General features: G+C 37.5%; 2 protein-coding genes across 3 annotated transcripts in view; one reads left to right on the top strand and one right to left on the bottom strand.

The window, feature by feature from the left end:
* Window positions 1-10,405, top strand: part of sntg1 (syntrophin, gamma 1) — a 36,987-nt gene extending 26,582 nt beyond the window's left edge. For both annotated transcript variants that reach the window (XM_026375119.1, XM_026375120.1), the window contains exons 13-19: window positions 300-338; window positions 2,242-2,358; window positions 4,700-4,771; window positions 5,248-5,400; window positions 5,560-5,652; window positions 7,982-8,092; window positions 8,250-10,405. In XM_026375119.1, coding sequence (XP_026230904.1) covers window positions 300-338; window positions 2,242-2,358; window positions 4,700-4,771; window positions 5,248-5,400; window positions 5,560-5,652; window positions 7,982-8,092; window positions 8,250-8,432 — 768 coding nt within the window. In that variant the 3' untranslated portion in view covers window positions 8,433-10,405. The remainder of the gene's footprint in view (window positions 1-299; window positions 339-2,241; window positions 2,359-4,699; window positions 4,772-5,247; window positions 5,401-5,559; window positions 5,653-7,981; window positions 8,093-8,249) is intronic.
* A 1,789-nt stretch (window positions 10,406-12,194) lies between these two features.
* Window positions 12,195-24,690, bottom strand: pcmtd1 (protein-L-isoaspartate (D-aspartate) O-methyltransferase domain containing 1). The gene is made up of 6 exons (XM_026374318.2): window positions 24,472-24,690; window positions 19,126-19,590; window positions 18,774-18,876; window positions 17,782-17,953; window positions 15,290-15,413; window positions 12,195-14,938 (listed from the first exon to the last, which is right to left on the bottom strand). Exons 2-6 carry the CDS (start codon window positions 19,430-19,432, stop codon window positions 14,565-14,567), a joined length of 1,080 nt encoding a protein of 359 aa, XP_026230103.1. The 5' UTR covers window positions 19,433-19,590; window positions 24,472-24,690; the 3' UTR covers window positions 12,195-14,564.
* Between the last annotated feature and the right edge of the window lie 1,043 nt (window positions 24,691-25,733).

Consider the following 25,733-nt stretch of genomic DNA (forward strand, 5'->3'; position numbering starts at 1 on the left):
TTTTTTTAAATGGGTTTTTTTTTTTTTTTTAGTAAGAGCCTCGGGTCCTTGTGGAAATGACTCTATCTATCTCATTTTGTAATTTGCATGCATTGGATAAATGAAGGAGCTCTATTGCTTCGGTGCTGTGGTTCACATGTTAGCATGGATACTGTGTTTATTTCTCAGACATGAGCTCCACCCTGATTGTGAGTCCCCACGGGCTCCTTCAAATATTTGAAATTCTGCCAGTAATTAGTGTCTGATTGTTAGCAGGAGATATTTTAATGAGTCATTGATGTTCTTGTTAAATTTAACAGGTGAAGAAGATTAACCGAAATTTTCCAGTTAACCAGCAGGTAAGTCCTTTTTTTTTAATTCTCTTTTTTCAATCTGCAGCTGAGCGCGTGCTGCCTATTCAGTTTGTCTATTAGCTTTGGCTTACTTTCATTTGTGGATCCTTATCTTAAAAATCAAAAGCAAAATCTAACCAGGTCAGTCAGTAAGAGAAAGGACACAGCTCCGTCTTACCCGGCTATTGCAACATTAGCAGTGCGTTTGCGTCATTCAAGTTCATCCACTGAGAGATGATCAGAAAACAACTTAAGTGCCTTCAGTCAGTTAACTGTCAGTGTCATCTTTCAGTCCAAACACAGCGAGCACTTCTTACTCATTCATTCTAGTTTCTGTTTCACAAAAAAAAAAAAAAGAAAAGTCACTTGACAATTCCTTTAAGAAATTAAACAGCAGGAGACGCAACTGTTTGTACCAAAGCTTTCATTGACTTATTTTGCAAATCCATCAAAGAACTCCAAGCAGTAAAGCAAATATTTTACTTGGGTTGCAATCACCCTGACTTTAATTAGTAGTGATGGTGTTGGAAATATTTTGCAGCAGATGCTTTGCTTATTTTGTCTACATCTCTCTAACCTTATTTTTCTGTTTATGGCCTACGTCTTTACTGCATGTACAGTAGAAGTGGGTGATAAATAACGTAAAACACTAATAAATTTCACATTGACTTGAGTTAATTAAGACAATATAATATAATATGATGCTTGCAGCACTCTGTAATACTGCATATAAAAGAAGTTTACATGTACTTTTGACTGACTATGATTTTATGATGCGTCTGTTGTGGTCCTAGTGTGATGTATAATGAGATGATTAGTATTTTATAAGACAGCGGTAATCATAAATAACATGTGAATAAATCCCACATTGTGTAATAAACAATAAAAACAAACATGGACAAATGAGTCACAGGCTGCTTTCGAAATCTATTAAGACTTACACTTGAAGGTTAATTATTGATGAAAAATTGTTGTTTTGGGCAAAATCTTTTTAAGAATTAATCAAAATAAAAACATCAGTAAGATGAAACAAATACACAATAATGTTATCAGGCATTTGATAGCACTTGATTTTCTCCTTTCTCAAGTCTAAATGGTTTGGTTGTAAAAAATGTCTGATTCCAATCGAACAGAATACGTTTTCAATTGGACGCCAGTTCTAGACCAAATGTTGGATCTTTATCTTGATATTTCTCTGATATGATGCTTTATTCTTTGCATAGTGGTGCTTAGACTCCTCTAGACCAGTGAAACATCTCTGGATGTTTTTTCATTCAGCCTTACTTTTTTTTTTTTCCTGGGAGCAGTTTTCAAGAACAAATGAAGGACTTCACATTTGAAATTTCTTCAAAGTGATTCAGTAAAAATATTTGACTTCCTGTGTGTCTGTAGTCTCCTCCTGTGGAACAGAAAATTATCAGTTCCATGCATAAATTATTGAGTGATGTGTTTTTTATGCGCCCCCTAAATTTAACAACAGAAGCCAGCCTTTAAATTCATTACACAATAAATGTTTTAGCAGTAATGTGGGACATAAAATCTGAAGTATATTCAAAGTGATACAGTAAAAGACTTAATTCTTTTAATGCATGTATTCTCACTTCTCTACAAAAGACAAAAAATGTCTCTGTCAGGAATCGTTCTTATCAGGCCTCTAAATTCATAACAGAAGCAAATTTGACTACAAATGTGGGACTTTTCACTTGTAATTTCTTCAACATGATACAGAACAAAATGTGTTGATGTGCGTGTACTGTGACTTCTCTAGGATTTGATTGATTGTAAGATCCGATTGATGAATTGAAGTCTGCGAGCCTTACAGAAGTCAGTCTAGTCAAACTAAGCTCACATCTCTCATCTCTACTCTGGAGTTTGATCCTTTTGTTGTTGTTTTTTAACCTTTTGATAGATTATCTACATGGGCTGGGTTGATGAGAAGGAGCAGGACTCCGTTCAGGACCGAATGTATTCACCAAAGTTCCTCGCTTTGAGGGGTTCCTCACTCTTCAAGTTTTCAGCACCTCCTGTGAGTTTTTTTTTTTCTATCATTGTGCGCTTTTGTCTTCTTCAAATCCTAAAACTTCTGTGTTTGAATTGATTTTCCTCGACTCCGCTGGGGATTTTTCATTGGATGCTAATGTATGTTCGAGGGAGAAAATGTCTTCCTGCTGGAAATAAGGAAACAGTTTGCTCATGATCATTTGTGCTGCATTGATCTTCCTCTTGATTGATGATGATCATTAAATCTGTTTACATTCTGCCAGCGACTTAAGTGATTATGACAAGAGGGATAAGCTGTCGATGGTACTGGAGATGGGAAAAGATTGATAGATAACTGAAATTGCCTGCTCAACTTGCATGTACTGATATAAATGGAATATGCTAATGTGAGTGGATGCTGGAATATAGAGGCCTGCTTGTTCAGACATTGAGACACGCTTTATTTTTTTTTTTATTACTGAAGACCAGTAACCTGTGAGAAATATTTTTCCTTCAGTGGAAAGATGACAACTTTGAGCTCAGTCATTAATGATGACCATGTACCTGAACTGCGACTGTCCAATAATAGCTTAGTATCACCAATATTTAGCTTTTTTCCTATGTTGGAGCCATGAATATATTAAAAGAGGCTGTAGGTTTTAGTAAAAGCTATTCTCAATATGAGTTTAAAAGTTTGGATGGTAGTGTTTTTATAATATCCTTTAAAAAACAAAAAAGCTAAATTGTAGGGACTGAATTTATGTGTTCATCTGAAAACATTAGCATGCTCAGCTGATTTCCAACAGTGTTACTTTAAGGCCAAGAGATGAGTCATACTACAGGATATATTGTTATTATTATTATTATTATTATTATTATTATTATTATTGGGTCTTTTATTTTATTTTAAGAATATGACCCGACCGTTAGTAAATCACTGCATTATGCCACTTCCAGTGTTTTTCGTAACTACTTTCGTATCTATCAGGTTACTAAACTGAGCATTTAAAAACACTATGTTCTGATCTGTAATCCTCATGATCTGAAAAGATTGGTGGGTGTAGCCTGTCACTTATTACCCAGTTTGAAGCTGCAACACAGCTTGAAGTTAGAGACACTCATTACCCTGAGAGGCTTTAAAGCTTTTATAGCTTATACGTCTAATAATATTTGTGATTCTTTTTATTGCTGTCGCAGTGTATCTGTCACACACCATGGTGTGAGGTTATTTTTAATTTTAGCACAGACTGATCATTAGGAAGGAAGGCCAGATCTGATAAAATCTCATTCAAACTGTTTTAAGATAACATTTAAAAGCAAGATGAAAACTGTTGGTCTTGTGGTAGAAATCAGAAAAAGGCTGTATCAAGTTCAAATCAATTAATCTGAAGAATGCAGTTAAAACTCACAACAAAGTTTAATAAAAAACAACACATGCAAGAAAAGTAAAACAACAGAAGATAACACAAGACACACACTCAGATACAGATGTTGATGTAAACAGTGCTGTATTGAAAAGACTTATTTTATAAACTCCACAAAGCATCTGTAACTCCTGTCCTTCTCACGGGTCATCTACCAACTTACTTAAGTAAGCCACTCTCATTTTAGTGGTTCAGTGGTCGTACTTTCTCCTCCGACCTCTTCTCTCTTTTCTGCATTGCAGTAGTTTGAGTTAAAGTAACTTCTTGATCTTTTAGCTTCAACTTCAACATGAGCCACACATTCGCACAGTGTTTTGGCGAAAGTGCCGCGTGACAATTCAATAAAAATGTATTTGTAAAGCGCCAAATCACAACAAAAGTCATCTAAAGGCACTTTACAGTGTAAGGTTGAAGACCTTCCAAAATCTAACTGTATAACTATACAGAATAATATAGAAAACACAACCATACCACTTGAGTAAGCACTAGACAACAGTGAAGAGAAGAAGAAGATAAAACTTCACAGATGACCAAAATTTAAATTATGATCAAAATCATGACCTCTCTGGCTTCCTATAGTAGACGAAATGCATTGCCTCTGGTTATTATGGTAAATTTAATGCAAAAGTATAAATCTAGCTTTAGTTTTTATTATTCATATTAGCTTATGTGTGTTCGCTACAGCACATAGAACCCCATATCCACAGTTGTTTACTAAAACTGAAGGCCCATAGTTTCAGACTGCAATGTTAAAGTAGTAAATATATCAGTGTAAACTGAAACATTTGCAGCGACAGCACTGGTAACTAGTTTAGTCAGTTGAAATTTCATTTGATAGTATTTCCAATTGAGCCATTTGTCCAAATAAATGTGTCGGTTTTACTTGACTGTTGTTCTGCTTTATTCCCCCTTCAAATAGAGCTGTTCTTCTAATGGAGCGTAACAAAAATGTGCCATTTTCAGGTGACAACATGGGACTGGACCAGAGCAGAGAAAAGCTTTACTGTGTATGAGATCATGTGCAAGATTTTAAAGGTAATCTTGGCTCTTTTATTAAATTTCCTTTACAGTAATACACTGAGAGAATATAAACCAGAAAGCAGAATATTTTATAACTCATTTATTCGTTTGAATGTGGTCTTTAGTCTCATAAAGTTAATCATTTTCTTCTTTCTCTGCTGGTTTGAATTGTCTGTTTTGAGATTTATCTACATTTCATTAGCTTGAAGCTCATTATGATTAATTTAATTCATATAGATTCACATATTAAATCAGATATAGGTTGACCTTTGCTGCCGTACCTATTACACTGTGTCATCTGGGGGCATAAAGCTATAAAGACATTGTTAGGGCATGCATTTAAATGTATTAACTTCATCTAAGTAAACTGACTGAAGTGCTCTCCCTTTTTACTGTGTCGTTAGGGAAATAAACTTCCTTTTAGCTTCAGGAAACTGCATTGCCGTCTCTGTCCATCTGATTAACATGGCAGTACTACTGTCTTATCTTAGGATAATGACCTCTTGGACAAAAGGAAGCACTGCTTCAGTGTCCAAACTGAGAGCGGGGAGGACATGTTCTTCAGTGTGGAGCTGGACTGTGAGCTGCTGATCTGGGAAAAGGCTTTTCAGATGGCCACTTTCCTGGAGGTGGAGAGGATACAGGTCCGCACCTGAACAGTAGGCAACGTGCAGCGAATTGTGATGATTTCAATCTAGCATGCGGTTCCAGCTCAGTTGTTTTAGTGCAAAGATTGATAATGCTCATATGATGTTTTCTGGACTGTGTCCTAGTGAGTAACATCTTGTTTTTCTCTTCTTTAGTGCAAAACGTATGCCTGTATCATGGAGAGTCACCTTATGGGACTAACAGTTGACTTCGGCATGGGCTTCGTGTGCTTTGATGCAGCTTCAAAGGTGGGAGCTGAACAGACCTTTAACAACAGTAAAAATATGAAAAACAGATTGGAGGCAACAGTATTGTAGACAGTGTGATGAAACAAATCACAACACCTCAGCTTCCCTTTTTCTTTTTTTGGTGCTGCTAACTTATTCTGCACTGTGAGCACTTTGGGAGTATGAGCACATTTGTTTTGACGGCTGGTTCCCCCCAGCTCAAACCTCTCACTCCTGCCTGCAGTTAATTTTGGCCTTTCCCCAAGTCTGAGAGCCCATGCAGACTATTCCATTGGTGCACATTATGTGGATGAACAGGACTCAAGCGCTGCCATATTGTTCTCTAAGATTTTGGCCCCAATTCCTGCAATGTGAAGCAGCGATGTCCCCCAAGGATGATACAAATGTTGCCAGCATATTGTTTACAGAGAGAAATGCACAAAATACAGTCATATGTAAAAGACAATACACAGGGTGGTATTACTCCATGATCAAAAGCTGCTATTGGCAAATTTCAAAACCAATGCTAAAATTAGTTTTAGACAAAGACAGCACAAATCCAATTACAAGTTGAGATGTAATCTGTTTGCTCAGGACGTAGTGAGATGTTCCACAGCTCTGGTCTTTTAGCTACAGCTTTTTAACTCACTACATTTTAAAATAAATCTCAATTAGACCTCGCTGACAGAACCCAGACATCTATTGCATAGTGATTTATAATATACAGTATAAAGCTTTAAAGGTATAAATTAAACCTGGGAGTAAGTGGGAGTGCAGAGATAGACTCCAGCCCCTTGAGAACTGACGGATGAATAAAGCACTCTGTGTCATCTGTTAAATAAAAGGCATGAAATGTGTGAAGCACAGCATTCGTATATGTGGAATGATAGTTGTGCAAAGTGAGCTAATCAGTCAACAGTCAGACGATTCATCTTCTCATGGGAAGACATCTTTAGAGCCAGCTGTTGAATTAACCTGGTATATTGTCAGAAAACAAATGCAAGTGGGAGCAGCAAACAAACACAACAAGGTCAATGTGCATTTGACTGAAAAGGCCTTCAGACTGCTTTTTTTTGGATGCATGTATCACATGGACATACAGTATGTATGATATGCTGGATGGATTATTGTGTCTTGCATAAAATAGTGTTGTAAAATAACCACTATCATGGAAATAATAGCTTCAGATGATGCTTCCAAATTAACAAATTTCTTGATGATACTGATGAAACTACTGTAAGTTTCTCACATAATAATGTTAACTTTGACAAAGATAAAACCAAAAATGACTCATGAAAGTGTTACTTTATGAGGAAAGGAGAAGAGAGACTTCACATAATAGAGATGTGAAGCTCTAGTAATTGACATGAAGGAGCTGGAGGTATCATGACTTCTATCTAGGTCAACAAGTCAGAGGGGTTTTTTAAAGGCAAAGTAGGAAAAGTGACACTGATAATGTTTCATGAAGAAGACAAAAAGATATTTTCCAAAAATATCACAAGGAGTTTTATGTAGAAACATGATTTTTAATTAGCTGTTGCAAGAATAATTCAGATCCTTCACTAGTAAAAGTATTTAAGAAGCTGTATAAAAAAGAAACATTATGCAGATAATGATTCATTTCGTTATCATATGTTATGGTTTTGAATTTATATTTACCTTGCATTCATGTGCATGTTGCACTTTCTCACTGTAATTGTTTAAGGTCGCCCTAATTTGAACTGTATTATTTATGTTTTATGCACGTTTGCAGGTTATCTAAGAAAGTTTAGAGTACAGTAGCTAATTTAGCTTAACAGGAACTCCCTTAGTTTATTAGAAAAATTCAGATTCATTAGCAGCAGTACAGTGTACAGTACTTTAGTGTACAGTTTCTACCGCTGCTATTCATCAGATTGGTATTTACAGTAGTTATTATAGTACACTACAGCCTTGCAGAGTGATGTGAACAGATACATATTCATGTGAAAAGCGTGGACAGCTTGTCGACCTGAGAAGTCCGTCTGGAAACTGTCGTCTGGTTCACTGTGCAGCTTTTGTTGATTCAGTTCAACACTAATTGAATCACTGAAGCGCTGCTATTTCAGGTGAAATTGCTCTGGCTTGTTAAATTTCCCATATGGCAAAAAATAACAAGTTTATATCACATGACAGTCAGTATCCGGTTGATCTGCTGACGTGCCCCATTTCTCATTGGATCCGTGTGGATTTTAACTTTAAATATTCATAAAGTAGTGACACAAGGAAGAATTCACAAATGATATTATAGTAAATAAAGATTTATAGTTGTGGTGTTGTTTACCGGTGAAAGTTTGATTCATATAATCTTTTTAATTTCTTTATATTTCAGGCAGTACTGTGGAGATATAAGTTCTCCCAACTGAAAGGATCATCTGATGATGGAAAAAGCAAGATCAAGTTTTTATTCCAAAATCAAGAGTCCAAATCTATTGAAGCAAAGGTAATTCACTTGGACAGGCGTTTAATACTGCACGTCAGGGAAAACATCATCACTGCATTTAGTTAGGTCTCACTGCTGTTGCTAAGCCACAAAGCTTTGGAATATAAATACTTATGTAGCACTTCAGTACAGATTTTTTTTTTTTGGTCTCTTTCAGGAACTGGAGTTCTCAAATCTCTTCGCAGTGCTTCATTGCATCCACGCTTTCTTTGCTGCCAAAGTTGCTTGCCTGGATCCGATGTTTGTGGAGAGCCATGGCACTGCGACTAGCACTGGGATTCCCTCTCTTTCCAGTATCTCGTGCAATTCACAGACACCAAAACTGAAATACGCCACTTGACAGGCGCTGCTCGCTCCAGACCGCTTTTGAAACGGTGCTGGATACATTCGTGACTTTGGCCCTAAAGTGGTGGACAGGAGAACTGGAAAATGTTTGGATTGTGACATTGTGGAAAACAGCTGTATACAGTGGTGGAAAAAAACTCTTTGGGATTGATACACTTAATATCTCTGAAGAAACACCAGGGATTCTGGGATTTCTGGAACAATAAACACAAACCTCTACTTTGAATAATTCACAGAAAAAGACTCTATGGACACATGTGATAAAACAGTTTTTAAGTGAATTTGTTTTTCTCTTGACCCTCAGACACCATAATCAACACATCACAAAGGACAGGATCACAAAGAGAAATGTAGTTTTTCCCAAACTAGTCTGCTTTTTTAAGTAATTTTACTGAAGATTTGGAGTTTAAGATAAACTTTTTCCACCTCAGACGACACATCACTGCACAGTTCTGCAAGGGTATTTATAGACACTGGATATGATGTTGCTTTATATTTCCATTTTTTTTGTGTATTCCTGAGGTAAAAAACTTTACCTACATTCATAATTCAATAGATTTTCCACCAATAAACAGTGTAATTCGTCAAACTAAAAACTAAATGGTATCGGCCTGATTTTGCAATACAAAAACTTAATCATATAGTTAGGTTGTTGGCAGCATTGGTGGGAAAAATTAATTGTGTAAGATGGTATGTGTGTATGAAAATACTCAGTAACCTCATTTATATGTCTTTGTACATGCTGTACACCCGAGTGTGAGGTGAGCATTTAGCCATTTACTAGATTAGTGGACAGACATGCTGTCGGTTTTACTGTATGAATGAAAAATGACCCTTTGAGAATCACGTTTAATTTAACAAATCACTCCAAACATGATTAAAGACCACCTTCCATTACATTTATAGCATTTTCACCAAGCCTTGATTGTGTAAATAAACACTGACATGCAGATGAACTCAAAGAATTATGAATTATAGTGAGGGATTACTCTTAGGGATTACTGCATTTGTTAATTTGATGTTCACCAGATGACTAGCTCACAACCTCTCTTCATCATCTGCTCTATGGACCAATTAAGAAGAAAAAACTTCACCTATGGAATATTTTTTAACTACTCTCATGTTTTTTGACTTCCTCTTGTAAATAATAACTGACAAATGAGAACACACCGCAACAACAATAGGAAAAAAAAGTAGCATCACGGCCCTCCATGGTTCGAGATGCCCCTTTAAACCTCACTCAGTGTGGAGCTGTTCATAAATGCAGCAGAGTGACAAATAAACTATCATATTCAAAGAGTTCAGGTCAATTAGCGCAATTAATCATGCTCTTACCTTCAATTTACAAAGTAGTATTCAAACACAAGAGGCCCATGGGTAAGTAAACTCTAGAGGATAGCAAATTAAATGGGGTCAATAAAGTGCTTCGTACTGTGCGGGCTTGTTAAGCTGACAGCAGTGTCTGAGGGAAACTAATGGTGGTGCAGTCTATGCAAAGAAAGTCTGAGTGATGCTTTTGTGCTTTAAAAATATCTCGGTCGCATATACCCTTATAACACAAGATGTAGAGAGTGAGGTTTATTTTATTTTTTGCAGAAGTTTTATTAACAAATATGCTGTATAATAAATTAATAAATGAAACCTTTTATAACACGGGCCACTTGTGAGTAGTTTTATTTCTCACGGACTGTTCCTCTGATTTAACACATCAAGCTCAGTTTAGTCACAACCAGTTCTCAAATCATTTATTTTGATTGTACTGAAATGTTTTCTGGTGTTTTTGTGGACATACTGAATTTATACTATTAAAGGCAAGTAGCCAAGTACTAAAATTTACTTAGTCAGTAGTTAACATTTAGGAAAAACAATCCTACTGGTTTCTTCTGGACAGTGGCATTGATACTAATCTCAATTAAATTTTAAACTATGACATTCATTAATGTATCTTTGCATATAAACTGGAACATCAAAGACGATACACCTACCAGCGCCTCCAAAGCTCACTTATTAACATGTTATTTTGCTTTTGTGTAATTGACCAAATCCACCATTTAACTTTGACTCTGTTGAGGTTGTTTTCTGTATTCATGCAGAATGGTACTAATCAGGGAGTCTTAAGTACTTGGCTTAAAATTACAATTCAATGTAAAATCTTCAGCAGGAGAACTGACCAAAACAAAGAATGAAAGAAATAATAATACATTAATAAAAAGACATATTTATAATAAATAAATATCTATGTGTGTAAGTTTTTTTTTATCACACTAGAATTTTATGGGAGCTGTAATCAGGCTCTTGAGTTTTATTGCTAGGATTCAGAGTTTCTTTAGCAGAACCCATACTTGAAGCAACTTTATCAGATTTCAACTTTGAAACATTAGCTTTACAGAATCATGTTCGAATAAACAAAATGATGTTTATATAAATTCATCCATCCATTATACTAAGCACTTCTCCTGTTAAGGGTTGTGGTGTTCCAAGAGCCAGTCATCATGGAAGCTGTTGTAAATGCAAAGTCTACAGTACAGTAACTTTACAATTTTATATTTTATCAAATTAAGTTATATTTTTCAGTACAAAACTAAAACTAAAACTTTGTTATGCTCCTGTGTATATCAAAACTCAACTATCTTAAATAAACTCAAGTCCCTCAAGTATTTTGCATATTATACTATAGTCTAAAGTTCACTGGAGGATGTTTAGAAACATTATGCTGTTGATTAACATGAAAGAAAATGGAGTGAGAAGAAAGATATTCATTTGAAAAAAAGCTAATTTGTGGTTTCAAATTAAAAGATATGCACATAGTATTAAAATTTTAATTATAGTCTTTCCCTATTATGAATGACTCAGAATTTGTATTTTCAGAGAATTTGTGTTTGCTCAAAACAAAAGGCAGTGGCCTTTGATTGAACCAAAACTGCATGCATTCAGAAAGAGGAAAAAAACAGGATATGATACATAGAATTATGTCTTTTGTAACTTCTCTAAAAAGAAAAGGTCTCTTTGTACCCAGCTGACATTTGGTATTTTACCACTTACTGTTCAAACTGAATGGTATCTCAATTTCGAGGTAGAAAATGAGTAGTATTTAAATTTGCTTTGTGCTTTTTTTTTTTATATTGGGAACGGCACAGAACTTAAAAAAAAGGAGATTGATTTTGTGAATGACGCATGTGCTACGAGAAAACATGCACATGTACAGTACATGCAAATTTGTGGTGGCTTATAAAGATGCTTAATGTGACACAAAAGTAAAACAAATTTCTAACACATACAAATCTACTGCAACACCTGATTTTCCCTTGTGGGATTAAATAAAGTATCTATCTTGTGCTCTACGTACATATAATGTCACATAGAACACAAGGTTTATTGCACAAAATACATAAGTATAAGAAATGCAATGGAAATCAAGCTACTAATTATTGCCACAGATAAGATTTATCTGTGGCAAACACAGCATCCAAAACTGTTTAAATAACACAATAAAGGTAAATTGGTACTGGTAAGTGCCTGTGATGTTTCCAGCCGGAGACCTTCATCACATAATCTGCTCTACAGAGTCAGGTACAAGTTGCAGTAAGAAGCTTTATTTCAGTAGACTCCACACTGACATTTGTACTATTGTCTCTGCTTCTGTTTGTCATGGTGACTCATTTGACTCCTTTAGCACAAAATCCTGAGGGAGGAAAAGAAAGAAAGAAAAAAACACGGGCATGAGACAAAAAAGAGCAGTTACAATGATTCGAAGAGGCACGATGTGATTGTGACTTTTATTTCTGTGCCAAACATTTACGAAGAAACAACACATTTTCAAAATGAACTGCACACTCTATGCAAAGTCAACCTAGGCCTGATACACTCTAACAGAACTGTTTTGGCTCGTAACGAATTAGCCTAATATGAGAGTGCTGAATTGGTTATGACTACCCTGGGTGCCATTTTTTGTAGTCGAATGTTGTCCACTTCAAATGTAATCACAGCAGTCCCATTAACTTTGGTGCAAGGCGTGACCTGAGAGTTGAGGTTGTAGGTCCCCTGCTTTCAATACTTAATGTGCTCTCTACTTAGCAATTACGCTTTAGATAATAATGGTATATAAACTGTTGCATGCCTGTAATTGGTCATGTGAATTTTAATGGATACCACCCGAACCAAATGGGACTATGTTGGTATGGGTAATTATAAGCTGATAAATTATTCCATTATTGCTTACTTGCAAAGCTTTTCAATGATTGTAAAAAAAAAAAAACAAAAAAACAAAAAAAAATGTTACCTCTTCATACACAAGAACTACTAACAAAATAATTTGCCCTGTTTAAAAACAAAATAATTTTCAATACACCAGAACAAAATGAAGATCTATAGCACTAATATATCTTACCTATTTAACAGACAGCAGTGGAGTTTTAATCTACAGAGTTCCCAGTGTCAAGATACAGTACAGCAAGAGGGCGCTACAACAAACCAAATGCAAATTAAACTGTATGCAGAATTATATGATAACAATACATATATATCACTTTTATATTGAATAGAATTGATATCAACAACATTCAACTCAGCTTTTGGAATACTAAATTATGCATGTAAAGGAAGATGAAGAAAAGTCTGTGATGGTGAAGTGAAGAAAAAGTCTGACATCTCTCGGTGATGTGCCATTTTGTTTTTTTGTTTTGTTTTTTTCACTGTGGAATGTTTCTGTAGAAATATACCTTCGTTTGCGTTAAATCTTCCTATGCCAGAAAACCCACAGAAATCCTAATGTGATGGGGTATGCTGGCACTTTTAAAGCCACCACTATCAGGAAAGTTCTGCAAGCAAATTGTACTTTGATTTAACAGGATTTACATTACAATAAGTCCAGTCCACAGTTTAGCAAAAAAAAAAAAAAAAAAGGCACCTTTTTTCTCTCACTTGAGGACTGAAGACTAAGGTGCTTTGCTGGACTCTTCTACAAAAGGCTTCAAAATCTTCAGCAATTCTAATTTTGCATTGTCGTCAATAAAAACAAAACAAAACACAGTACTATACAGGGTTTGAGATTTGTCTGAAGGCCATCTGATCCTCTTTAAATACTTTTTTTTTTTCATTTCATCAAAACATTTTCGAATTGGCCACTTGGGACATTATGTCCTGTGACCATTCATAAGATGCAAAGTCAGAACACCGAAGACATATACAGTATATTCATGCATGTACTTGTTATAACATGTCCCCATTACCTGTTCCCTCTATAAACAAGCTGAAAATGTGAACCAAGGTTAAACACCTGTCATCAATATTTTGAACCCCTGATATGATTAATCAAATGAATATATTACTTGCATCAAAAATGGAAAGAAAACCACGGAGAGGAGAGAGCCTTGAACACCTTAAATAAAGTAGGACGTCCGTCAGCTACTCATATGCAAAGTGAGAAAACACAAGGATGTATGTTAAGTACCCTGTAGAAAAAAGTTACGTTAAAAGGTGCCCTGTAGAAAACATCATGAACCAATCTGGTCTCTCAGTGATCTATAGTAATAGGAAGGTACAAAACACGTTGCTCTACAATGAAAAATCCAGAAGAGTAATGACATAAGTGCTCCATTCATGATTATGCAAGAGCGCCTTACTCTCGGGCTCCAAATGGGATGATGTGGCCTCGTTTCAGTGTCTTTTGCTTCTTTCAGCATCGTCAAATCATCAGACACCGATAGTAAGTTAAAGCTTCTAAAAAAGGTGCAATAAAAGTCTTCATCTTAGCATGATCATCTTTTAACAAATATAGTACGAACTTCATTTTTCTTTATACAATTTTAAATCTGCACACTTCTGCAGAAGTCCTGACTTATTGTGATAAAATCTGAATCTCAAAATGGGTTTCTGAAACTATTTTATAAGTATACTTTTTACATTGTTTTTTTTTTTTTAATAAACAAATCAAAAGGAAAGTGTCAACACAAACTAACAACTTGTGACAATCATAACATTATTATCCAATATTATCTATGACGTTTCTTTCCATTCCACAGTTTTACCATCAAGATTTAATGGAAATAATGCTACATTTGTACTGAAAAGGGTGAAGAAAACTATTTCAGCAGACGCTGCGCCCAGGAATCAATATCAAGTCGATCAGTCATTTCTCTCTGTAATACAGCAAATATGCTTTCAGTGACTCAGGCAGCGGTAAAGCCATTATTTGGTCTCTCAACACGTTCACTTGCTTAAGAATTTCAATGTCGCCAATGTCTCTCTCCTCCTCCTCCTCCACTTCCTTGTGTTCTTCTTCAGTGTGCTCCTCCTCCTCACTCTCCACCATTTGGGGGATCAGCTGGTTGCCTACAAAAACGTAGGTGTTGATGCGTCGCCGCCGGCACCGCCGGCGCTTGCGCTTCTGTGGGACTCTTTGCACCATCCCCTTCCCCTGACTGTCCTCGTTGGCCAGGTTTCTGAGGGTGCGGCGTATGTAGATCCGAGACAGATCCTGAAGGCTGCGGACAGTCACTGGGGCTGAGGACAAAGACAGATGACACAGTCCTTCAGGGCAATGCGCCACAAAAATAAGAATAATCCATACAGCTGCACTAGTCTTTCAACTAGGTCAGCACAAACAAGTGAGACCATCAAAGAGGAAACTGTGTCTCACTATTTCAAGGAAAAGGGAATAACTGGCTCAGTGAAGCAGCTGCAGGGCGAGCTTCGCCAAAGCAAACACTGCTTTAGGAGTCGTCACATCACATCAGTTTGCGTGGATTTTCTGACATTAAAACACTGCCTGTGTTACTCTTCAGGACTGGTTAGGCATAATATAACTCAATGAGACCGAGCTTTTTTTGTTTTGTTAACTGAGGGGTCACTTACGCAGCTGGACAGCGTCAGGCTTCTCTCCATCAGCTCTGCTCTGCTGGACCAAGGGGGCAAAGGACACTGCCAAGATGTTTTTACTCTCCCACGTGCACTGACCAGTCCTAGTTATCTGGGTCAGCTGCATAAAGACACAAAACCTGAACTCAACACCGAACATTTATGAATTGAAATATTGTATAACTTTAGAGAACATGAGCCAAGGTCAGTTCCTTCAGAATATGTATTGTATAACTCTCTATCTATATCTATGTTTGCACACATGCTGGTAAATATAAATAATAGCTGTGAGGATATTTTGCCCATGTGACTCTGCTTCTAGTGCTTTTTTTTGGAGAATTTGTTCCTTGCATAAAGATAACTCGTATGAGGAAAATGCACTGTAGCAATTATTTCTGCAGAAATACAGTATTTACTTATTAAATAATACTCTTAATGCCTAAGAGAGGACTCTGCAGTGCAGGTGTTCATTATGGATGGCGGATATATACACTGTGTACTAAGAGACATATACATCATGCTCCTATAGTCAGCATAATTAGCATTAGCTCAATTCTTACACTTGCTTTGTATGTTAACACAGTGGGACATCGAGTATAATCAAGACAGTAAATTTGCTGGTCTCCAGTTGTCACAGTTCTATGTATTACACAGTATACTGTCTTATTGCTGACGCCTACAAGACACATTATCAAAATGTCTGCTGGTGTGAGATGTTTGCTGTGCAAGAGAAGGCTCTCTGCAGATAACAGATATCTGGTGGCTCAAGCCTAAAGTAATTACCAAGCCACAGTATGAAAGCTATCAAAACGCAGTTAAACCACATGAGAATGGGAACTCATCATGCATGAGTCGTGATAATGGTAGTGTATATGGTCGGGGCATTCAACTGACACACAGCAGGTCTACTAATACCGGTAGGTCCAGTAGATGCCTCTATTCATGGCCGTCTTTGATTTACTGTACACACAAGGGGATAGGTACTTTTTATTCAATATAGCCACGATACAAGTGTTTACATTTTCTGCTCAAAGTAGACATGTTTAAAATAGTGTTCTGAGTAAAGGTTATGAATAATACACTCTGATCAAGGCCAACAGCAACTCCTGGGCTGCAGCATGGAGATGACATTTTTTAGGGGGCACCTCGCAGCTGAATACGTTAACAATGACATTTGTATCATATGATGTATTATACCGACACTACTAAGTGAAAAGTGAGGGAGTTAAATATAAAAACCTTTCTGGGCTGACATTTATGTTTGTGTTGTGTTTTCTGTTGTTGATCTTTGATGAGGAAATTATGTTTATTGTTTTGTATATTGTTTCTTCTAAACAGCAAAAATATGCATATCTATGACTCTATAGTAGATAATAAGTCCGCACAGATATATTAATAAAAAAGCAGGTCAAGATTAGTTCATAAGTATTTGTGAAATGAAATAAAAAAGTTGTTATTTCTGACTCAGAAACTGCAAATGCTATGCACCATACAGTAGCTCTTTTGGCACAATATCGTTTTGCTTTAAATGACAGGAATGGCTTTTTTGTAATTTGAACGCTCCCTCCCACTCTTGATGCTGGAGTTCATGTAGAAATACATGGTATGGAGAGCGGCAGACTTTCAGTAGTACTAGTACTACTGATACTGATACTGGTTCTAGTACCATCTAGCAAATTTCTGATATTGTGACATTCCCACCGGGCACTTTCAAAAAGCTCTGTTCTCCCGAACCCTTTACTGCAGTGGGATGTTTCCTATTTGTTCCTCTGGAGAGTGATTTTAAGTGCTCCAAGCCGCTTGGAGCAGAAAAAAAAGGCCACAACAAAAGCAAAATAGCACATTTTGAAAATTATTAGTATTTGTATAAAAGTAGCCTGAGTGAATATAGTTTTTAGAGCTTTAATGCGCTCTTACAAACACCACGATCAGAAATCAGCTTAATAATGTGAATGTGTGCATGCTCCTTAATAACGCTCTCCACCGTCTTTGAAAACACAGTACCACATCCGATTGATTGAGTATTCTGAACTCTCTAAACTCACTCCAAGAGTATACTCAGGCCTTGGTTAAATAACTTCCACCATAAAATATTGCGTTACAATATCTCATCTAAGCCTAGTTTTACTTTATTTCAGCTCCTTTTCCCTTTAAATGCTTTAGATTGCCCCAAATCATCCATCCAACCATGAATCTGTCAACATCTTTACCCTTCTTACTGGAAAAGATTGCTGACAACCTTCTTTTCTTCACCAATAACCAAAAATATGCTGAATTCTCACCATTTTAAATAAAACATTTATTTATACAGCTCCTTACATGGCTGCTCAAACCCAGGAGCCGTTGTGTCTCAATAATGCATGTGAGAGTTCCATCATCAGTCTTGTAGGTCAAAGCTATTTTACCCTGTTTTCACTCGTGTGCTAGCATTCTGGACAGCCATCCCAATGTGCTGATTCTGTATTATTTTGATGGCACGAAGCACTTACCTGATCCTCTATAGGCATCACAAGAATGCCACCAATTTTGAGCAGTACTTTCATGTAATTTTCGTGGTCTTTTTGCACTCCAGCGCCACAATAAATGCGATCGTATTGGTGACTGTCTGTTGAGATTTCAAGGCAATTCCCCACCACAAAGACGGGTTCACAGAACTCAAACCTGTGAAAAAGACAAAAAAAATAAAAATACAATAAGCAACCACAGAACACATCTTTCTCCTTTCTTTCAGAATGTGTAAGCTGCGACAGAAATATGGAAATTAAATGAGTAGAATTAAAGACTTAAATGTATTTAATTTGCAAGACGAAGACTCGAGGTGCGTATCCGCAAACCTGGCAGGTAAAACTGTAACTGCTGTGGTGTCAATCCAGGTACTTCTCGTTAAAGGATCAGTTTGACTTTTTGGGATATATACTTATTAATTTTGACTTCAAGCCTTAGCATCAGGGCTTGGACACATCCTGCCTTTGTCTGCAGGTAAAAATATCTTCTAACTAGCTCATACAATCCTCACTAATTAATATGATATATCTTGCATGTTTCATTAGTACAAAAACTGAAGCGTAAAAAAGACAAGTAGCTTCATTGAGTCTCTGCTGGTTACCTAGCAACTGGTCCTGGCCAAGAAATAGTCCAACACGTGACCCCTGTAAAGCTGCATTTTAACAATTCAGTTTTTCTACAAATTAACATGTAACATAAAACATGTTAGCTACAAAATATTCTGCAGAAGAAAGTAAGAAAGAAGGTGCCACTCTAAAGTAAAAATCAGCCTACGTATTGTAAATTATTATCTTAGTGATCGATAGATGGTGTTTTTTAGACAGTATACAAACTAATTTCAGTGCAGACGAGCATCTATTTTCTCATTACAAAAGATTTTAATGAGAGAGCTACAGATGCACAGATTTTGTTGGTACCTACCTGTTTCCCTTTTACCAGACTGTGTTAAGCTAAGTTGTTTAAAGCATGTACTCACTTATCAAAGCTGTTGCTATTCTTTATGAAGTCATCCAGTTTCTCTCTGGCATATTCAACCACGTCCTTATGAAGTTCAACTCCATGGTTCACACCATATGGTCCTGGTGGGGGAGGGGGGGGCAAAACACAAAACAGGATCAATATTATCTTTAAAAATCTATAAAAACTTTTATAGCCAAACAACAATTCTATAAATAAGGAAAGTAAACAGTGCTATCAGGGATTCTGTTTTGTACAGTAGGTACACACTGTACCTTCGCAGTCAAACGTGTTATCTTGATTATACAGAACATCTGAGCACTTCCAGCACATTCAGCTGTGGAAAAAAAAAAAAGGTGCACTATGCCTACCTATGATAAGGCCCACCATTGTGCTCAGGTAGCCAGTTCCACTACCCAGATTGAGGAAAGAAAGTCCTGGCTTCAGTTTTAGGGCCTCCATCACCTCAGAGTATATACATGGAGCAGACAGGTGTATGTTGCCGTGCTTCCATGCCAAGTCTTTGTAGGCACTGTCCCGGTAACCGTCCAGATAGTAATCCCCGCGGTCTATGGCCCGAAAAGCTTGTTCAACTTTTTCTGTGCGAATATACTGAGCCTCCTTCAGATTATCAATGAGGTCGTCATTGTCCTCTCCGGCACTCACGGCTCCCCCCATGTCGTAAAGAGAAGAGAAACACAAGGGACAAACTCGTACTCAAGCTGAGCGATTCCTCCTCAGAGTGGCATGGAGATGAACGGCTGGCTGAAGGATCCTGCCGCTGTGACTCCTTAAACTTCAGTTCAGATGACGGTCATGTCCCAGCAGCAAGTGACCTGAGAAAAATTCAATAAAATACATAAATGACTCCTTGGGAGTTTAAATATTTAGAAAAGTAAAGATTTATTAATGTTCTCACACAACTGGGATTGATGCAAAACTGTGAGAGAAACAGAAGAATCAATAACAGACTAGGCTACTAATTACTTCTCTTTTGCATTAAACACTTCATCAGTTTAGAGTTTGTTTTATTGCATGTGCATAAAACCAAATTACACAATTCAGCTGTATTTGTGTTAAAATGAAATTGTTTTCTTTTTGGCCTCATATAGACAAAAACAAATATGTATTTTGGATATCACATCCTGACCCCAGAGATCAGCCAACTATTTCTATTTATTTTAGCTTATTTATTTGTTACTGTAGTGTATTTAGTACATGTGGGCCTTTTCTTCCAGAACACACTGTCTTCCCATACCAGGAAAAGCACAGGTGTAATTAATATGCCCTATTACGTCAGCATTGCATTTATACGTGCAAGTTCAAGGGCCCTGGTATTACACATGCTGCGTCACTTAATGGCACAGATCCATTATTAATATATTACTTTACACCAGTGACTTTCCTGCAGTGACATGCCCAAGTGCCTCTTCAGTTCACCAGCATGCACAGTGTAATGAATATTTAGAATAATAGAGAATAACAACCAAACCAACCAGCAAACCATGTTATGGTTACACACAGTGTCATAGTACTAAGTCTGTACTGTGGCGTGTGTTGTGTGCTATGTCCAGAGGGTTGATGTGAGGTTATGTAAAGCTGATGCTAGGGATGGGCAAAAAAAGATAAATCATCTGTTATGGAGCTTGTCATTTTATTTTGCAGTATTGATAAATATTGTGATATGGCAATGTTTCTGGAAAATCAATTGAGTCACTCATGCACAAAGAGCTGCCATACACCTTGAGGTAATAGCTACATACAGGGTAAAGAAAAATAACAGCCACATTTATACTCATAGTCCACTGTTCCATAGTTTGTATAAAGCTAAAACTAACAGACCTGGAATGAATCCCACTAAGACGCAGCTGATTATTGTCTTTCACTGAACTTGATAATGAGGACAATAATTTGGGGAACTGAAGTTTTGTGCGTTTTACAAAGAGGTTTATAAAATATTTAGTTTTATCTGATACAAATTCACTGATATAAATATCACAAACACATCTCACGGAAAATTAAACTCTTTATAATCATGTTGTGATTAATGCAAAATTCCAAAACAGATCTGTCAATGTATTAACTGGAAATGAATGCAGGTGCTTTCAGTTTTATGAGTACTTAAACATCTAGATATTGCTCCAGCTGACATGCATGTCTTTAAAACTGGGATCAAACTACACACAGGGGCCATGCTCTTGTTAAAATTCCTTTTTTATATTATACGCCTAATGTCTGATCACTGAAACACTGAGCTGATGAACACAGAAGCAAAACTGTCTTGCTATGCTTAGATTTTCCTCTTACATTACATTTCATTTTCCAGACTTTTATCTTCTTTATTCTTTTTTGTTTTTTGTAAAGTACTGAACGGTTTCTGCACAAAAACTCAAGTAAAATCTTGTTTTGGTTGGACGGCTAACAACAGGCCATTACCTGTGAGGTGGAGTCGCAGAAAAGATGTTTTGCTACACAACCTGGTGATTTTAAACGTATTTACATTAAAAATACTGAGCTGCTGGCTTTATGAGGTTGTGATTCTCTATTAAATTCCTCACATGAGCAGGTTTTTAAACACTTTATAGATGCTTTGATAGCTAGTATCCCACACTGGCACAAAAGAGGCTGGGGATACTGTAACTGTGTTGCAGCCAAGGGAGATATTCTTGAATTCCCCCTCTGCCTCCTCAGCATCTCCACATCTGACTCAGCTAATAAGGCTTCAGTTCAGGGGTGACTTTGTAGTGGCAGGCCTGCTAAGGCAATTTTCCATCGGCTCTTTCTCTGAGGCAGAAAGAATCACTGATTCGCTCACCATCGCTGATTGTACAGCAGTGTATTTTTTTAAATCTAAGATTTTTCTCCTCTGCCCCGTCTGTAATGCATAGTACTTTGATTTGCCTGAATCCAGGAAAATGGGTCAAGAGAGCAAAACTTCAAGGTGTTGGGCACTGCTGTACAGTCTTACCAATGATAATCCAGAGTCTTGAAGGAGTCATTATTCATCCACTCCAACATGAAAAACCAGCTAGATAATAACATCTGTTGCTGTAGCCAAGCTAATCAGATAAATCTTCTCTTTGTAAACAGGAATTCACTGGTAAACATGAACAGGATGTCCTGGGTTCACCCCTGGTATGTATGGAAACTGCACAGACACCATCTCAGGTCATGGCCGGCGGCTGTTAGCGACATTGAACCGTGCAGGATGACGAAACTTGTAACAGAGCCTCAGGCAACCCAAGATCAAGTCTTGTGCAGTAAGTAAATACCAAAAGCCTGTCTAGGCAGCACACCGAGATGTTCTTATTTGATGTAGCCTGCATGTTGTGTCAGATCTTCTATTTGTCCTTTTTCACCACTGGTAAAATGTATCTTAAAGCTACAATTACTTGTAAACATGTTTTGTCTGACCAATAGTCCAAAATGATTCAGTTTACTACAAAATAAGACTCATTTCTCCCCCGCATTTTCAACAATGATGAATATTATTACAAAAAAAAAAAAAAAAAAACACACTTTAAAATAAATTACTGGCTTTTAAGCTTTTTAAAGAAAATTATTTCCTGTTTTTCTTTGTTGCATATGAATATATATATTCAAGCTGTGAATAGTGAGATTGTGGACTGATAATAGGACAAAACAAGAAATTTCTCTTTTCTTTATGTAGATAAAACTCTTGAGACTTGATAAAACTCGTGAGACTTGATAAAACTTGAGCAAATAAGTTTGATTGTTTATTTGTATTTTTAAGTATGGGCTGCAGCTTAAGTCATTCAGGTTCGCCATCATACTGATAGGTCAGTAATTAAGGTTTTAGCTTCTCAGTTGTGAAGATCTGCTATTTTTATATTTCCTATACGACTGAAAATATTTCCACTTTTTGGCTGATGATTGGGCAACACTGATAGTTTAAATAAACTATATAACCACAAGCTGCAAGCCTGGTCTCCTAAAGGATAACTGGTTTTGTATTGTATTTTCAATAATGCTTAAACAGACACTGAGACGAACAATGACAGGTGAGAACATCAGTCTGCATCCACCACAGCTCATTCCTCATTCTTCTTCTTCACTGGGAGGCCATGGTCCATGCCTAATTTCATGTAATCGGTTTACTGAATCTGTCAACATAACTGGCTTGTAGGCTTTTCAAATTCCAACCACAATATGCTGTTAACTATTTGTAAGGTAACTGTACCTGTTTGTATACTGTTGTTCCTGTTTTATTCTTGACTCTATTCTTGTTTGACATATACATTTAGGAAGCTAACATTGAAACACACTCTTTGCATGCTTGCATCCTTTAAAACTATTATTATTAAAACAGATTAATCAGATATTAATCACCCAGTCTTACTTCTTTATTCCAAAACACTTGTGGGAAATTTTGAGAAAACAAAAGACTTTGTCGACTGCATGCGAGCAAGATCTCTGGTGGTGATTCAGAGCATTATGCAGCATTATTTCTGAACAGTGGTGGAAGAACTACTCAGATCTTCGTTGGATTACAGTCACTGCTGCCATAATGGATCCTCTACTTCCAGCTGGGAAACTCCTGCGGATGACATCAAGTACACATGATGTCATCTGGAGGAGTTCTGCTGCAGCAGCAGGTCACTACAGCAGGTCTGAACTTACTAAACTCATCCAGATGATCGCGCAAAGGTGTTTCAAGCCTTTCCTGGTCTGGCGTTCACAGATGTTCCCTCAATGTGCCACAACTGACACCTGACGAAGCCAATCAGCTTCATCACATGGTCACATGCTGCAGTTGCCACACAGACAGCAGCCTGTCGGCCAATCGCAGGGCGCTAAACACTTTCTTTCGCACTGCGTGTGACGAGGGAGCAAAAACAACACCAGCGTTTTTTATTTTTTTTTATGAGATGTGCTCAAGCGTTATTAATCATTGCCGTTTCCTTAATCCCAGTCGTGCACACCTGTGAGGAAAAAAATAAAAAATGCACGAGCGGAGCGTGTGCACGGCACAGCCTGGCGCGCACACGCACGCTGTTCTGCGCGTTTGTTTCCGTGCATTCATCCAGTTTTGGTCCCACTTGTCGACCATAACGCGGCTCTCTGCAGTGCGATTAACCTCAATCTGCAGCCGCTGGCTCCACCGGTTCGTGAGCAACAGAGCTGGAGTGACGTTATCAACACGACACACTACACTGTTTGGTAGATGTATGAAAATGATGCACCCCCCCTTAGAAAAAACACTACGTATAAATGTGTTTCTCTCCCGAGCTTCTTCCGCCTGTTGTGACCAACATCAGTGCCACCAAGTCTCCTGAAGCTCGCCTGTGTGCAGCGTGGACGCCAAAGACGCAAACATGCGGAGAGCTCGTTTGCAAAATGTTCGGTCGAGGTCGGTGGGTTTACACCGACAGTCGTGCGTTAAAGTTAAAGGTGGTGTCGACGCCATCCGAGTCGCAGTTTCCCCCCCCCCCCCCCCCCCCCTTACTGCTAATGCTAGCTTTTGTTGGGCCTGAGTGCGCCATCATCAAAACAAGAGACAAAGCAGGTTAGGTAAGCTCTCCTCTTTATCCCGCTGCTGCTCCGCAAACACACGCACAACAGGAGCCTCGGTGCGGTGTCACCCTGAATAAAACCAAACTATCAGCCGCACACTTAGCAGACGACAGCAGCCGGCTACCTCCCTGGAAAACGGAGGCTAGTTGACAAAAAAGAAATGGGGGAAAAAGGGTACTCACAGTGCCGTGTCGCATTTACTCTCTGCTCGGATGCACCGTTCAGTGCGACGGTCAGTGACAGTCACTTTGACGTGAAGCGGCTGCTTTGAGAGCACAGGGACTAGTTAACAGAGCTAACCAGCTAGTTGTCTGGAGGGGTAAAGTAGTAAGGACGAGTCGTGGAGTCCGAGTGGAAGAAGAAAGAAACAGCTGAGGATGTAAACACAGGTCACGTGGTCTGCACGTCGCTAGAGGGAAGCACTGTTGCTTCACATCTATCTATCTATCTATCTATCTATCTGTCTGTCTATCTATCTGTCTATCTGTCTGTCTGTCTGTCTGTCTGTCTATCTATCTATCTATCTATCTGTCTGTCTGTCTGTCTATCTATCTGTCTATCTGTCTGTCTGTCTGTCTGTCTGTCTGTCTGTCTGTCTATCTATCTGTCTGTCTATCTATCTGTCTGTCTGTCTGTCTGTCTGTCTGTCTGTCTATCTATCTGTCTGTCTGTCTATCTATCTGTCTGTCTATCTGTCTGTCTGTCTGTCTGTCTATCTGTCTGTCTATCTATCTATCTGTCTGTCTGTCTGTCTATCTATCTATCTGTCTGTCTATCTATCTGTCTGTCTGTCTGTCTATCTGTCTGTCTGTCTGTCTGTCTATCTATCTGTCTGTGGCCCCTATAACTTGTTTCTGTGCACATTTTTACTTATTTGGAGTCTGATTTAATTCATTAGAATAATCACCAAAAACTTATTTTACTGATCAAATAATCTCTGTAATAATTTTTGAAAATTACACAAAACAAACAAAGAAATTCAAAACGACATTTGCTGATTACAACATCTAACATGCAAACTGGATAAAATGAACAATTTAAAGACATCTCCGTGTAACTCTGAGTACATTTACTCATGTACTGTCCTTAACTACAGTTCTGAGCTTCTTGTAGATCACTAGTACTTTTTGCAGATGCAGATTCTAAATAAGAAATATAACCATAAAACTGTGATAAATGCTGACTTATTATTATGGAGGTGGAAATTGACCAAGTGCATTTTTAAGCACTTTGGTTCCAGTGCAAACCAGAAGGAAATATATTTTTTAACCTAACATTTATCTGTCAGCTGGAAACTGCCCAGTACAACCACAGTCTGACCTGTAGCCACTGATTAAAGGCCTTGGTCAGGGCACCACGGTGGTGTTAATGTGTGTTCTCGTGTGAACATCTCACACAGTTTATTTTTCAATAACCGTTCAGGGCCCATAAATGTAAAATGATC

The sequence above is a fragment of the Anabas testudineus genome, chromosome 17 (genome assembly GCF_900324465.2).
Source record: "Anabas testudineus chromosome 17, fAnaTes1.2, whole genome shotgun sequence".
In the NCBI taxonomy this organism is placed as follows: domain Eukaryota; kingdom Metazoa; phylum Chordata; class Actinopteri; order Anabantiformes; family Anabantidae; genus Anabas; species Anabas testudineus.